Source organism: Urocampus carinirostris, chromosome 12, assembly GCF_059441175.1.
Source record: "Urocampus carinirostris isolate Australia breed hairy pipefish chromosome 12, RoL_Ucar_1.0, whole genome shotgun sequence".
Taxonomy (NCBI): Eukaryota; Metazoa; Chordata; class Actinopteri; order Syngnathiformes; family Syngnathidae; genus Urocampus; species Urocampus carinirostris.
In genome coordinates, this window is record NC_142360.1 from 41,324,017 (window position 1) to 41,339,354 (window position 15,338).

The 15,338-nt window shown below is 43.5% G+C and overlaps 1 protein-coding gene and 1 long non-coding RNA gene across 2 annotated transcripts; one reads left to right on the top strand and one right to left on the bottom strand.

Annotated features, from left to right (window-relative positions):
• Nucleotides 1–837: 837 nt before the first annotated feature.
• Nucleotides 838–14,867, top strand: map1sa (microtubule-associated protein 1Sa). The gene is made up of 7 exons (XM_088349197.1): nucleotides 838–1,046; nucleotides 1,992–2,093; nucleotides 6,232–6,314; nucleotides 6,397–6,537; nucleotides 7,852–10,237; nucleotides 10,308–10,510; nucleotides 12,136–14,867. Exons 1-7 carry the CDS (start codon nucleotides 884–886, stop codon nucleotides 12,289–12,291), a joined length of 3,234 nt encoding a protein of 1,077 aa, XP_088205323.1. The 5' UTR covers nucleotides 838–883; the 3' UTR covers nucleotides 12,292–14,867.
• LOC148356061 (uncharacterized) lies at nucleotides 11,917–12,773 on the bottom strand. Its single transcript, XR_015852195.1, has 3 exons — nucleotides 12,698–12,773; nucleotides 12,475–12,616; nucleotides 11,917–12,395 (listed from the first exon to the last, which is right to left on the bottom strand). It is a non-coding gene; the product is annotated as an uncharacterized LOC148356061 (long non-coding RNA).
• Nucleotides 14,868–15,338: the final 471 nt, after the last annotated feature.

The window sequence follows — 15,338 nt, forward strand, 5'->3', positions numbered from 1 at the left end:
TTGGAAATACAACAGAAATGCTGCCAAAATACCACAGAAATAATACAAAACATGTTTCAGAAATACCACAGAAATACTACTGAAATAATACTACAGAAATACTGTTAAAATGCTGCGTAAATACTATACAAATACCACAGAATTACTACAAAAAAACTAAAGAAATAATGAAAATAAATACTACAGAAATACCACAGAAATACTACAACAGAAATACTAGAGAAAATAATACTACAGTAGTACTGATAAAATACTTTGGAAATACGACAGAAATATTGCCAAAATACCACAGAAATATTACATAATTACTACAAAAGTGATACAGAAATACTATGACAGAAATACAACATCAACGCTATAACATAGATACTACATAAATTATACTACAATTCAGTAAAAAAAAATGGATACTACCCAAAAATACATAAAATTAAAACGTAAAAAATACCACACTTCTTACACATATTATTGGTTTTAATTGCCTTCCTACTTTATGGATAAGATGTATCGGTTTACTTCTCATTGGAAGCGAATCATTCTTTTACCAGTGAATTTGCATTTGTGAATGTAGAATGTGGCCAACATGATATTAAGGTTGACTTTTGGCATCAATTTAGATGTCAATGAATGATTTATTCAAAGAACAATATATATTAGTTTGAATCCCATTAAATGGCAGATTTCGGACCAGAATATTGCAAATAAATGAACCCTAGGCAACTTGAACTCACTAATCTTATCTCATTGGTCTTTGAGTAACGTCAATCAACTTTTTCTCTTGGATGATTGGCCATTTTCCTATCGTGGTCCGCCTCTGAATGGGAAAGGAGGGGCGCGTTTAGGCTTCGAGCCGGTGACGTCCCCCCCGGGCGGCCACGATGCCATGATGGCGGCGGAGCGGGGCGGAGGTCGTCCCTCTTCGGCGTCCTCCGCGATGGCGACGGCGGCCGATTGCTCCATGCTAGCGGTGGTCGGAGCGGTCGGGACGCAGCGGGGGCAGCCGGCCGGGTCTCTCTTACAGCGGCTGCTGCTACAGATCGAGACGGGTGAGTTTTTGAGCGATTTAAGAGTGAAGAGTGGGGCAAAGACCTCCGCAATTAAAAGAAAAAGTTGGAGCAAACTTCTAAATTCGCTCCTTTCAAAGAAAGTGAAACTTTTTCCAAAACCTTTTAAACTTTCACAAGTCAATCTAGAGTTCGATTGTCGTCTTGGGTTAGAAATCAGATTGAGGGAAATAAGTCCGTTAATTTCCCAATTGTGCGCTAAAAAAACTTCTTTCTGTGTCTTTCATTTCCGGACAAGTTATTCATCAGTGACGTCACATGGAGAGGCAGAATTTGTGGTTTTTCCCTCTATTTTACCAAATAAGGCAAGGTTGCCAAACTCTTTTTAGCTCGGAGGCCACATGGTCGAAAACAATCCACAGGGAGTAATAGATTAAAAAGAACAGAAGAGAGAGTGAAAGAGAAAAATGAGTATGGAAAAAGGGAATACAGTAGTGAGAAAGAAAAACGAGAGAAGAAAAAAAAGAGAGAGAAAGAAAAAGAGAAAAATGTGAACGAATGGTGGGAGGGAGGAAAGGGACAAAGAAACAGAGAGGAAATAAAGTGAGGGGAAAAAAGAACAGAGAGAGGGGGACAAAACACTCACCCATTCACACAGACACACACACCGATAGGGAGTCATGCAAGGCGCCGACCTGCTTATTGGGGGCATTACAGTGTCTTGCCCAAGGACACTTCGGCATATAACACGGAGGAGCCGGGATTCGAACCTGCGACCTCTTGATCCCAACACAAGCGCTCTCCCGCTTTAAAAATGTCTTTAAAAGATTTGATTCGTCGGTTCACGGAATAAATAATCGAGCGATGGGTCACCACGCCGGTCACGATGGATTTCGAAGGTTTCCCGCGGAGCATGAAAAGGGTCTCACGTGCCGTCCCGAGATTTCCATTCCGATTCCTTTTTTTTTTTTCTCCTTCCTGTCGCAGGCGTGCGCTGCTGGCGCGTCCCGATGAAGCTGGAAGATCTGGACCAGCAGCTCAAGCTTTTTGTTTCCAGACATTCGGCTTTCTTATCGGAGGAGATACCCGGTAAGGACCCGCGACGGCATTTCGGAAGCATAGAATCCAATAGTCCTTATCGTCACGGATCGCGGGGAAAACGGCTCGTTCTTCCTATCGGCCGCACGGTAACCTTCGCTCCAAAAATGTCACATTTCAACGTGAAGGAGGGACTTTCAAATTGGTCCAGCTCAGAATTCTCAAACATTTCTTTTACCGGTGACTTGAGGCATCAAATTGGTCAAACCTGTTACAGTGCATAGCGGTAACAGGCGGGACACTCATAGGGAGGACATTTTGTGCTTAAAGGAACCATTACTAGTAATGTGATGAAAAAGAAGCCAGTACATCATTATTATTGTGAAAGACATGATTATGAAACATATTAGAATATTTAACTTTCATCTTCTTGAATTTTTTTCAAAGAAGTTGAAAGCTTTAGGTACTTGGGTTGTGACGTGGCTGCAGTTGGTGGAATGGAGTGCCAGGTATTGCACAGAGTCTATCAAGGAAGCAAGGTTTTGGCTGCTCTGAGGAGAGTACGAGTATGGATATTAAGAGGGGACTGGACGAGAGTGTGATTGTGCCGGGGCGGCAGTAGCTCAGGAGGTAGAGCGCTCGTCTCGGGATCAAGAGATCGCAGTTCGAATCCCGGCTCCTCCGTGTTACATGTGGAAGTGTCCTTGGGTAAGACACTGAACCCCTAATACCCCTAATAAGCAGGCTAGCGTCTTACATGGCTGCAAGGCCGCTATTGGGAAATGTGGAGCACACTGTAAAGCGCTTTGGGAAGTCATTGACTTGAAAAGCGCTAGAGAAATGCAGATCATTTCATTTCATCGTGCCGACTGTGTTGTATGGTGCAGAGACTTGGAGCCTGAACGCAGATTTGAGAAGGAAATGAAATGTTCTTGAGATGAAGTGTTTGAGGAGTATATCAGGAGTGACAAGATTGGATAGATTGAGAAATGAAATTGTGAGAGACAGAACTGGAGTAGTAGTGGAATTTAGCAAGCGAGTGGATAAGAGAGTACTTGGTTGGTTTGGATGGATGAGGAGCAAATGTTGAAGAGGATCTACAGGGCAGAAGCCAATGGAAGGAGACCAAGAGGAAGGCCGTGATTGATGTGGATGGATGGTGCAGGAAAGAGGTCTAAATCTAGTGGAAGCTAGAACTCTTCTTGGTGGAATGATTGTGAAAGGATAGTGGGATGTTTACATGTGTTCTAAGGGATGGGCAGGGCCACCCATATGATGCGGCAGGGGTAAACCAGCTATAGCTGTCGGGCCCTGCTGTTGAACAAAAGAGTGTGTTGTGTCACCTTGACCGAGTGACACGGCCGCTTTCTGCTGTCCCGTCTCGTCTGGAGGGACCAAAGCATGAACAATTTAGGTGCCCAACTTGTTTGGGCATTTGGGTTGGCCATGCTCCAAAAACGACCTCAGAACTGTGCAGTGCACGCGCTAACCACTGCGCCGCCGTGCTGCTCCTTGACAGAACTAATCTATTTCAAAAGAAATATGACATGTAGATGTCTGCATGCATGTTTATTCATAAATGAGTAGTTGTCAATGTCACCAGGATGGTCCCCTCGGCCACATTTTTTAACCCGACGCACCCCCCCCCTCGCCCCTGCGTTCTACAGAGGAAACAAACACGTCAGATGATCTTTCAAGCTTGTGAGCAGATTTCATCAGGCAATGGCGATTATCCGGAAATTTTATGAACTCGATGGCTTGTACAGTGAAGTTAATGGCCATAAGGAACCCGTGATGGGCCGAATCCGTCAAGTAGAATTCTATTTATATATTTTTACAATTTATCCTTCATTTGAGGGAGGAGTTTTGCTCAAGCCAAGGGGAGCAATTTTCGTTGTTATCGGGAATAAAAGTGGGAGTTTCACCTGACTACTGACCGAGGAGATCAGTTCTTCCTCATGCCATGAGGCTCTTTAAATCCACCCGGGGGAGTAAATGCCCACATTAAACCACATCCCCACATTTGCATATTGCCCTATTTTTATGACTGTGTGTATTTTCTGTAGCACTATTTAAATACTCTATAGCAAAACGTTATATTGGCTATGTTTGTATTCTATATCTTTTATTTAGTTTTTCAACACAAGGATACTGCTGGAAGTGAGACTATCTATCTCCCCCCAGGAATGCGCCTATTTACCTCAAACTCATTTTGATAAGAGGGCTTGCAGATCAACTAGGTCATGACTTGAAACCAATGTCTATCGCACGGGTGCTTGAAATCCTTAAAAATACTTGAACTGTCATGTTGTGTTTTCAGGAAAAGCTTTGAATTTGGGGTGAATTTCTTGGAAATGCTTGAGTTTTTTTCCCCATGTTTCTTAACAGTTGGACTCTATAGACCACGCAATCAATGAAGAGAACTTTTTTAAAATTGCACAAAAATGATGGCTCGTCAGTACGGTCTTGTCATGTGACGCCCCTTTTCATTTGTATACTATTAATGATTCAAAATCCAATTATTTTGGAATTAGTAACCGTATATAAAACATTCATTAAGATATACGCAGATCTGCAAAAAAACATTTTAAATACAAAACAAATTCTAAATTTTTTACACACTGAACACGTTTAAAATTGAACAACACAAAAATCCCCCCAAAATGCAAAAGAATAACATTTAAAAAAAAAAAATTAAAGAACTCTTCAGATCTATAATAGATGGATAGATATACAGTAGATAGATAGATATAGTTTATTCATCCCGGTAGGGAATTTCAGACTTCCAGCAGTATCCTTGTGTTGAAAAATAAAATGATAAAATAAAGATATAGAATACAAAAATACGCAACATCACATTTTGCCATAGAGTATTTAAATAGTGTTACGGAAAATACACACTCTCATAAAAATAGGGTAAGATGCAAATGTAGGGGTGGGGTTTAACATGGGCTTTTACTCCCCTGGGTGGCAGTTCAAAAGCCTCATGGCATGAGGAAGAAATGATCTAAGTAAATGATAAAATACACAAAAAACATTCTATTTCAACCCATAAAGACACAGATCCTCAAACCCATAAAGAAATATAAATTAAGTTAAATAAAACAAAAAGCCCTGCGACTGGCCGGCAACCAGTCGGTGTCCCCTGTCCACACTGCTCGAAGATGGCCAAGATGGGCTCCGGCACCCCGCGACCCTACTGAGGATAAGCGGTGCAGATGATGGATGGATGGAAAACAAAAAGCAAAAGATAAGCATTCTCTAAGATTGAATGGACTCTGTTGCAGGGCAATCAATATCACTCGAATGAGTCCATATTTGGCAAATCTTTCTGTTTTTTTTAGACATAAAGTGCTTTTTTTCTTTTTTTGTCTTCTGTATATCACTCGACACCTATCGCGACTTTTTTGTGTTTGTAAACAAGTGTGGCCAAGATGCAGAATGGCAGAAATCAAAAATGCTATAGCATAGACAAGAACAGCTCCAAATTGCACAAAGTATGTGCTAGCAGAAAGTCATCAATATCAACAAAAAATAATGGATTTCTTCCTCTGAAGGTACTGGAAATTTTTTTAAAAAGGGCTTGAATTTGTCTGTAAGAACATTGTAGTGAAGGATTTTATACATTTGACTATAAAGGATTTTATACGATTGACTCATAATGCAATGAAGATTTTCACTGAGTAGGCTTTAGCTCAATGACAGGTCAGGCTGTTCCAAATGCAAAATATTTTGTCTAGTTCTGTTGATAACAGGACTCTGACGGAGGACGGCAGGCGTTGTTTTGAGAAACGCTCGGCGTTGTTTTGAGAAGCCTCACGTTGGGCTTCCTTGGCACGCCCATGGGAGGAGCAAGCACACCGTCTTGCGGGGAGACGTGAGCCAAGAAGAAAACAAGCTAAAAGACTTAAGAAGAGGTTTTCCCAGAGACTCCGACGACACTAATTTTGCCGTTTTCTTTGGAGTACACTTAGTTAAATTGTTAATGAAGTTAAATCCGCCCTGTGTGGAAATGTCGGCGTCCTGGTCATTTTTCCCTCAAGAAACGAGCGCGCATAAATTGTCGGGTGAATGTCGGTTGCGTTTGGTTCATGGAGTCAGATAACTCATTCCAACAATTTGGTCAACGCTACATTTTGATCTGAATTCCCAACAGTAGGAACCCTGATCTTTGTCCTTCCGGTCCCAGGTCAGCGGACGCTTCAACACCGGGGAGACCTTCTGGATACGCAGGTGGTTTTGAACCCGGCTCACGATCTGCTCTGTTCGGAGGTGCGACCGCACGAGAACACCACGGCGTTTTTTTTCTCAAAGCGAAGGAGAAAAATCGTGCCTTTCGTGTCTCCCGATGTAGGTGCGACGCCTTCTTGGCGAGCCATCGAGACACAAACTGCTGGTCCTGGCCGGTCACTTTGCGGAGGAGACCGGAGACCTGGTACTCCAGAAAGGACGCTTCTCCCCGGCCGACTTGATTCAGATCTGCGCCGACGGCGAGGTCAGTCCAATAGGGGGCGATGTTTCGTGTCTGGGAATTCTAACATCGATCCGGGGTTCGGACGGGTGCTTGAAATCCTTGAAAACGCTTGACTTTTAAAATTGTGTTTCAAAGGTTTAGGTAAATGCTTGGATTTTGGGCGAAGTGCTTCCAAAGATTGCCGTGTTTCCTGGCGGTCTCACTCGATAGACCACGTTTTTAAAATTAGAAAAATGGTGAAAAAAGTGTGTAATGCTACTGCCCCTTACTGTACTATAAAGGACACCTTTATTAGATTTAGTAATGGGAATTCCAACACATTTTCAAGACGCGGCGCTTTGGGCTCCCAAACAACTCCTCAGATTTTTTGTTTATATTCTCGATAAACATCAAACATAATGGAGCAAATTATTTGCTATTTGATTTAACATGCTTTGCAGCGGCTCTCTGCAAAACACACGAAATATCGATTCAAATAATCACAGATCTACAAAACAATTTGAGATTTTTACTCACGGAGCAGCTTTAAAGTCAAACAACAACATAAAATCCCTAAAAATTCAATACAATCAAATATATATATATATAAGTGCTATCAAATACAAAATAGATTTTCGAATTTAACCAACTGAGACACAGATCCTCTAAAAAACACGCATAAAATATAAGTTAAAATAAATAAAACAAAAAGCAGTCTCTAATATTGAATGCACTCTGTTTTGAAGCAATTCAAATGAGTCCAAATTTGGCTCCGTTTTTTTTTTTTTGCTTTTTATACTGACAGTACTTTTTCTTTTATTGTCTTTTGTTTTGAACTCCATTATCACCCCAAGACCTGTTGAACCCTTTCCGTCTTTGTAAACAAAGGTTAAGTATTGAAGCTGCGCGTAAAGCAAAATTGCAGAATTCATGTCAGTTTATAGCAGCCCATTGCCACAAAAAGATCGCAGATCATGGTAGTAACAGCTGAAAATAGTACAAGGAATGTTCTAGCAGCAAGATAACCACTTCATTTTAGTCATCAAAGCCAACAACAAATAGATTGATAGGCGCTAGATTTCTTCCTTACAAGGTCCTGGAAAAATTGGCCTTGAAAGTGCTTGAAAAATTTGGACAGGAAAGAAGTGTACAAACCCTGTATGTTTTGACTATTTGAGGTTAGCCGCCTATAGCTGGGAATTTCCCGTCAGCTGCTCAAGCCAGCTGCCGTCGTCGCATTAGTCCTGCGTTCTTCGTCCTATCAATCTCTGTTCATGATCACGAGATTGAAAACCATATATCCCATTGCGTATTTCCCCTTTGATGACCTCCTCTGTTGGGCCGTGCGGTTTCTAGGTTGCTGTTTCGTGGAGATCCGCAAACCCGAAGGCAAAAGCCAGCCTCACCCTCAGTTGTCCCTACTTGGACCTTTGGAAGGAACCTTCACTGAAGGATCAAGACTTCCTTGAAGTCCTGGTCAACCCTCCACAGCTCCTCCCACAGATGGAAGGTCTGCAGGAGTTCACCGAGTACCTCTCCGAGTGTCTGGAACCCGAGTCGCCCTTCGAGCTCCTGGAGCCCCCTTTGACGGTCGGATTCCTGAAACTCTCCCGGCCCTGCTGCTACGTCTTTCCCGGCGGGAGGGGGGACTCTGCCTTCTTCGCCGTCAACGGTTTCAATGTCCTGGTGAACGGGGGCTCGGACCCACGTGCCTGCTTCTGGAAACTGGTCAGACATCTGGACAGAATCGACTCGGTCCTGGTGACTCACTTAGGGTTGGACAATCTTCCCGGGCTCAACAGTTTGTTGCTGAGAAAAGTATCTGAGCAGGAGGCGAATGTAGCGGAAGTTCAGGCTGACGAGGATTGGATGAAGAAACTGATCTCGCCAGAAGTGGGCGTGTTTTTTCTCAATGCTCCAGAAAGTCTGATGGCCGGCCCGGGAGATCCTAGCGAGCTCCGCAGCGTCGACCAAGCTGCCCTGATCTTGGAGCTCTTGGGAAAGCTCTCCATCAAAGCACTACCTTTGTGTCGCAATATCGGGCCCTCCGTCGAGCCCTTGGTCTTGTTCCACAAGATGGGGGTCGGCCGTCTGGAGCTGTACACTTTGAATCCGGTCAGCGGCAGTAAAGAACTGGAAGAGTTCTTGCGGACGGTACCCAAAAACGCCACCTTGAAGAGTTCTGGTCTTCCCCTGTCTATTTGCGCTTTGCTGGTCTGGCATCCTTCTAGTGATCAGGAGAACATCGTTCGGGTCCTTTTTCCGGGTTGCACGCCGCAGCCCAAAATCTTGGATGGACTTGAAAGACTCAAAGGATTGGATTTTCTCAGTGTTCCCGTAGTCAGTTCCAAGGCCCTGGAAACCTCCAGGACAGAGAAGTTGCCCAAGCGGGCCGAGAGTCGAGAAAGCCTAAAGTCCAGGGATTCGAGGGTTGCAGCCACATTCCAGAAGGACAAAAGTAGACCGGATCCTCTGAAAAAGCAGGAGCTCAAGCTGAAGCCCAAAACGGCAGGAGAGGCTTTGTCCAAAGATAAAGAGCAAATGTCCAAGTTCAAGCCGGGCAGGCTCTCGGAAAAACTCCCCATCAAGAAGGATGTTAAAAAAACGGCCACAGTCGTGAGCAAAGACGAGAAAGAAGCTTTGAGGAAAGACGTTCCGAAAGCGAAGAAGGAGAACAAACCCGAGGCCAAAAGAGACATCAAAATGCCGGCTTTACCTCCCAAAGTTGTGAAGAAAGTAGGCGGAGCTTTACAGTCTGAGGTGAAAAAGTCTCCTGCCAGCATACCAAAGATGGGCACGGGTAACAAAAATTCCAAAGCTGAAGGGTCCTGTTTCACTGCCGAAGACGAGATGCTTCCAAATTGCAGGATTGCCGTAGAGAAGCCGGAGGTGGTTGAAGCAAGTCCCAGGACCGGCTCTTCTTTAAGACTTTCTGCAGAAGACGATGCAGTCGAGAGATTTTCCAGTCTCGAGACTCCCAGCACCGAAGATTCTTGTCACTTTTCGGCAAAGGATTCGCTTTCAGAGAATCTGACACTGCGGACAGACTCACCCACAGAATTCTACTCCAACGGACTCTCGACCGAGTCGTCCCTTAAGATACGACCGGGTTTTGCACCAGCACTCAACGGTGGCTGTAACCTGGAATGGCGGGAAGGTCTTCAGGCTGACGGCCATGAAGTTCCTCACAACGTGGATCTGTGCCTGGTGTCGCCTTGCGAGTTCCAGCACCAGCACAATGAACCGGTGGACAACCAACAGCAGTCTGGTATCTCTGATGCGAGCGCAGGAACCTGCCTGGAGATCTCTGGCAGTGATTCTGTCACCATGAGTCCAAGCTGTAATACGGACCCCGTTACAGAGGAGTTTGCTTCCTCGGTCACGGACACGGATGAGGACTCCGGCAGTTTTCTCAGTCCTAGACCTTCCAGTGCGATCGTCTCCCTCGTTCCGGCTCGGGATTCTGATCCACCCCCGGCCCCGGTTAAAGACTTGCCTCCCTTACCTCCCCAACCGGAAGCTTGCATGGCGGACATTGAAGTCTCCGGGGAGATCAAAAAGATGTCCGTCGGCAGGACCAAAAACCCAGCCGGAGCCTTGCAAAGGCCCACCGGCGGAACCCAAGCGGTCCGGAGCCTCATGTCCAAGCCGCTTAAATCAGGCTCCGCTTCTGAAGCCAAAGCGTCCGGCCGGATATCGCTGGGTGGTTCTCGGAGCGGGAGTACCAAGGTTCCACCGTCAGGTAAGTCTGTCCAAATCTTTGGATCTCTTCGTGCTATCCGTTTCCAAAACTTCTGCTGGTGTCTCTCTAGTCGGGTCCAAAAGCCGCCAGGCGAACGCAGTCCACGTGGACCTGGCCTACCTCCCTTCCGGCGCTGCCTCCACCACGATAGACGCCGATTTTTTCCGCCGCCTCCGTTCTTCCTACTACGTGCTGGGCGGAGTCAAACCCGCCACCGTCCGAAACATCCTGGACGCTTTGCTGGAAGGGAAAAGCGACTGGCCCGACTCTCAGGTCTGTGGATGTTCCTATTGGTTGGTGTTCTCCTGCAAGGGCTTCATTGATTGGAAATTTTAGAAAAATGGAACACACGGAATGAATGAAAACTTTATTCGTACATTAAGATAAAAACAGAACAAAACAATATCATAAATACAATGCATTATAGTTTAAAAGGAATTTGGCTTTATTCATGATTGAAATGCTTTTAGATACTTAGACCTTTTAAATCCAAAAAATAAGTAATACTTAAGAGCTTGTTTTAGTCTACAAATTGTGACTTTGCTTGCTTGTCATCGAATAATTAGCACCAGTTTAGAACTTATGTATGGTTCCTTGCAGTCCAGCTGCTAAATACCGTCACCATCTTTCTGTCATCCATCCAATCTTGTCACCTGCTCAAAAATTTAGTCAAGGTCTTGAATGTCAACTTGAAACGGATCGAAGACGAAACAAAAAGGGAAGCGTCGCATCGACTAATTACCGTCATGATCGTTTTGTCACCTCTCCAATCTTCTCAGCTTCTCATTTTTCCGTCCGCTCGTTTTTAATGAAGGGCTTCGGCGTCAACGTGAAACAGATCGAAAACGAAACACTAAGGGAGTACGGACACGATCTTTCTGTCATCTCTCTAATCTTGTCTCTTTTTTTTGTCATGTTTATTTGCATAGCCCTTTATCACAAATAGTCTCAAAGGGCTGCACGGATCAAAGACTATTGCAAACCACAGACTATTATGACATCATCACCTGATCTAAAACCTAAATGAGGGCAAGGAAAAACTCAAAACCTAAGCATGCGTCAGTCAAGTCATGTTTATTTGTTTGGCCCTTGATCACAGAGAGTCTCAAAGGGCTACACAGATCAAAGACTATTGCAAACTACAGACCATTATGAAACCATCCCCTGATCTAAAACCTACATGAGGGCAAATAATACAGATTCTCAACATAAAATATAGATTATTCATATGCTATAGAGTAGAAGTGTGTTTTAAGCTTAGATTGAAACATTTCCGCTGAGGTTGCAGATCCAATCTCAGGGGGAAGAGCGTTCCACAGCACCAAGGCACCCAATGGAAAACACTGTCGGATTTCTTCTTGGCTCTCGGGATCACGAGTAGACCGGCGTTTTCAGAGCAAAGGCTCCGGACCGGAACATAGGGGGAAATTCAATCTGAAAGATATGAGGGAGTTAGTCCATGCATGATTTTGTATACGGCCAAGAGAACCTTCAAATCACATCTTAAGCGAAGAGGGAGCCAATGCAGGTGAGCTCAAATCGGGGTCATGTGATCAAACTTTCTTGTCTTAGTTAAAAGCCTGGCTGCAGCATTTTGTCCAATATCGATTTTCTTTCGTCCGCTCGCTTTTATTATGGGCTTAAGTGTCGATTTGAAACTAAATGAAAAAGAGTCCCAAAAAAAGTGAAGCAACACAGCTTTTAATGAACCGCCATGATAGGTGATGTGACAAACTATCTTGTTGGTGCAGTGTCTAATTTCCATTGTCTTTCATCTGCTGATTTTAGCGAAGGACTTAAACGTCAAAGATACAAAAAGGAACGGTCGCGGCAACTAATCACCGTCATGATGGTTCTGTCACCTCTCCAATCTACAGCGTCTCCTTTTGTCCGTCCAGGTGACGCTGATCCCCACGTCGGATTCGCCGGCCATGCACGATTGGTACAGCGACACCCACGAGACGCAGCGCCGATTATCCGTCACGGTCTTGGGCAGCAACAGCACCGTGGCCATGCAGGAAGAGACCTTCCCCGCCTGCAAGGTGGAGTTCTGAGTCCGGACTCTTCCCGTCTTCGGATCTTTCCCTTCCACAAAATCCGCCCTTCCTTCCGAGAAGCTGCTTTCGTTCTGGGGTTGTGAGCGCGATAGTCCGTGGTCCTAGGCAGAGGTGGGCAGTAACCGGTGTAATTAGTTCTAGTTACCAATCCTTCCAAAAGCATTAAAGGTCACTATTTACCAGGGAAAGTCAGTATTTCTGTGACTTTAAAAAGAAGTTGTGTTTACGGAGCAGTAATGGAGTCTGTTGAATAGAGGAGAAGGTAGTTCTGTAATAGAACTTTGTATTTATTGGACCTCACCAGCAACACATTTAACCTAAACTTGAAGTGCAACAAAGAGGAACAGTAGAAAATATAAATTGGCAATCCGCATAAACACAAACAAAACGTACGTAAACTCACGGAAAATGCACAAAATGTACGGACAGACTGAGGAGATCATTCCTTCCTCATGCCATGAGGCTCTTTAACTCCACCTGGGGGAGTAAAAGCACACATGAAACTCCACCCCCACATTTGCATATGACCCTATTTTTATGACGGTGTGTATTTTCCGTAGCACTATTTAAATACTCTATAGCAAAATGTTATATTGGTTATTTTTGTATTCTATATGTTTATTATTTTATTTTTCAACTCAAGGATACTGCTGGAAGTGGGAATTTCCTTACGGGGATGAATAAACTATATCTAAAGTGGTCGGCGGCGCCTTCTGTTGGGTGCGGCTGCATCGGCTCGCTACAACGGGTCAGGTGCAATCGACATTTCGTTCTGTGTACATTGTTACACAGAATGACAATACAAGGAAATTATTATTATTATTATTATTATTATTAAAGTCGTGAAAAACGCACAAAAAAAACTCTGTAAACACACAGAAAAGTGTACGGAAACGAGCACAAAATGTACAGAAACACATAAAACGTACATCAATATTAAATACACACAAACGCGTACATAAACATACACAAAAGTACGTAAATACACACATACGCGTACAAAAATAGATGACCTCGTGACTGAAAAAAAACACCGATATTCCCAGCACTGGTAGTAATGAGTAACATTTCCTCCGTTACGTTTACTGACCTAAGTTTTTGGAAAATTTTCGACTTCCAAGAGTATTTCCAAATCACCATACTATACAATTTGACTCGAGTAGATTCGTGAAGAAGAAACTGCACTCTAACTCCAGCTACATTAGCCTACATTGAAGCAGTAATTTAAATTCAATTTCTTTTGTCAGAAACCTCCTTTTTTTCCATTTAGTTTCGACTCAGGACCTCAACAACCATCAGGCGGAACTTGTAAGAAGGATAGAAATGTTTTTTTTGACTGTACTTTAAGCGCAGTGCATATAGCCGTAGCCTCACATATAGCATCCATCCATTTCCTGTGCTGCTTATCCTCCGAAGGGTCGCGGGGGTGCTGGAGCCCATCCCAGGAATCTTGGGGCAGTGGGCAGGGGACACCCTGAACTGGTTGCAGGCACCACATATACATACTTACAAACATATATATATTTATAAATATGGTGTTGTGTGTTTTAAATTCAGAGGGTTCATCCAAACAAACTGTCTAAATAGACTATTACTTGTGATTTATTGTTTCTTAAATGAACTTTGATGATCCGTTTGGACGATTGTTTTAAAATAGGCCATTGCTACGGTTATTTCTACACGAGTCCTATTACTCTGACGTAAAAGTACTCTTAGTTGAGTAAAAACTTTGGCTACTCTACCCACCTCTGTTCCTAGCAACGGGGAAAGGAACTTGCCCGATGGTTGTTGATTAGCTTTTTTGGAATCCCAAAATGGAGTTTTGGATGTCTCCCTCCTTCAAAACCGATGATTCGAACCATTACGATCGAGCTCCTGTCAGGGTTCCTGACGATCGAACGATTGGAGACGCGGGAAGCAGGCCTCGTCTTTCCCGGAACCAGTTTCCGAGACCAAAAGCATTGAAGATCGAGACGTCCTGAGAAGTGTTTTTCCTCGATGTCTGTATGAATCTCCGTCCATCCTACGAATGGCTGAAGCCCATGATGGGCTTTGTCTGGGTTTTGGGAGCGGTTGCCGTGACAACGCCCCAATTTGTATTTTGCTCCGAAATCTCATTCAGATTTTATTATCTATGGTCCGTCCTCCCTTTGCCAAAGCTTCACAGGGAAAATTCTTGCTAAATAAACCGTCCTCAGTGAGTTACCTTTTGCATGTGAAGATTTGTCCATCCAGCTGGACGGCGCTTATGGAGAATCCTGCCATATGGAGAATTATAGACAGACAATATATATGACTCGGAAATAAATCAACACAATAATAAATCACATCTGACCTAAATGTCACAGAATTGCAATTCGTCTTTGATTTCGTCCTTTATTTCCTCACGTCTCGTGTATTTTGTCGCATATTTTGTTCTTTTCTTGTGAAAGAATTCAGGACAAGATGCATGACAAAACAAAACAGACTTAAAAATTAATGACAAAATACACTATAAATTGCAATGTATTCATTTATTGATGCATTTTGTCAATTATGTTGTCATGTATTTCCCGTGTATTTTGTCACGTGTATTTTGTCACGTGTATTTTGTTGCATATGTTGTCCTTTTGTGTACTTGGCCATGGATTTCGTTGTGACAAAACACACGACGAATAAAGGACAAATTTTACAACAGGACGAAATAAATACCAAAACAAATAATTGACATGTTTAAGTATTTGAATACAATGCATTGATATTTAGGGTATAATGTGACTTACCTATGTGTTGATTCATTCACCTAGCATATATTTGAAGCTATTTATTTGTAAATATGGCCGCTCCTCTGCACTCTGAAGTTCAAGTTTAAAGTTTTGTTTCCCCAACTTGTCAAATGGCGTATTTTCTGTCAAACGCATGCACAATCGTTGTCTCGCTTTTGTCTGTGTGGAAAAAAATAAAGTTGAGATCAAACGGACTCTTGGATGACTCGGCTCCGTTTGTCTTTCGCCTCTTCTGGTTCCCTGACTACTTGAGTCTGATAAGAGTTAAGATATAAACCG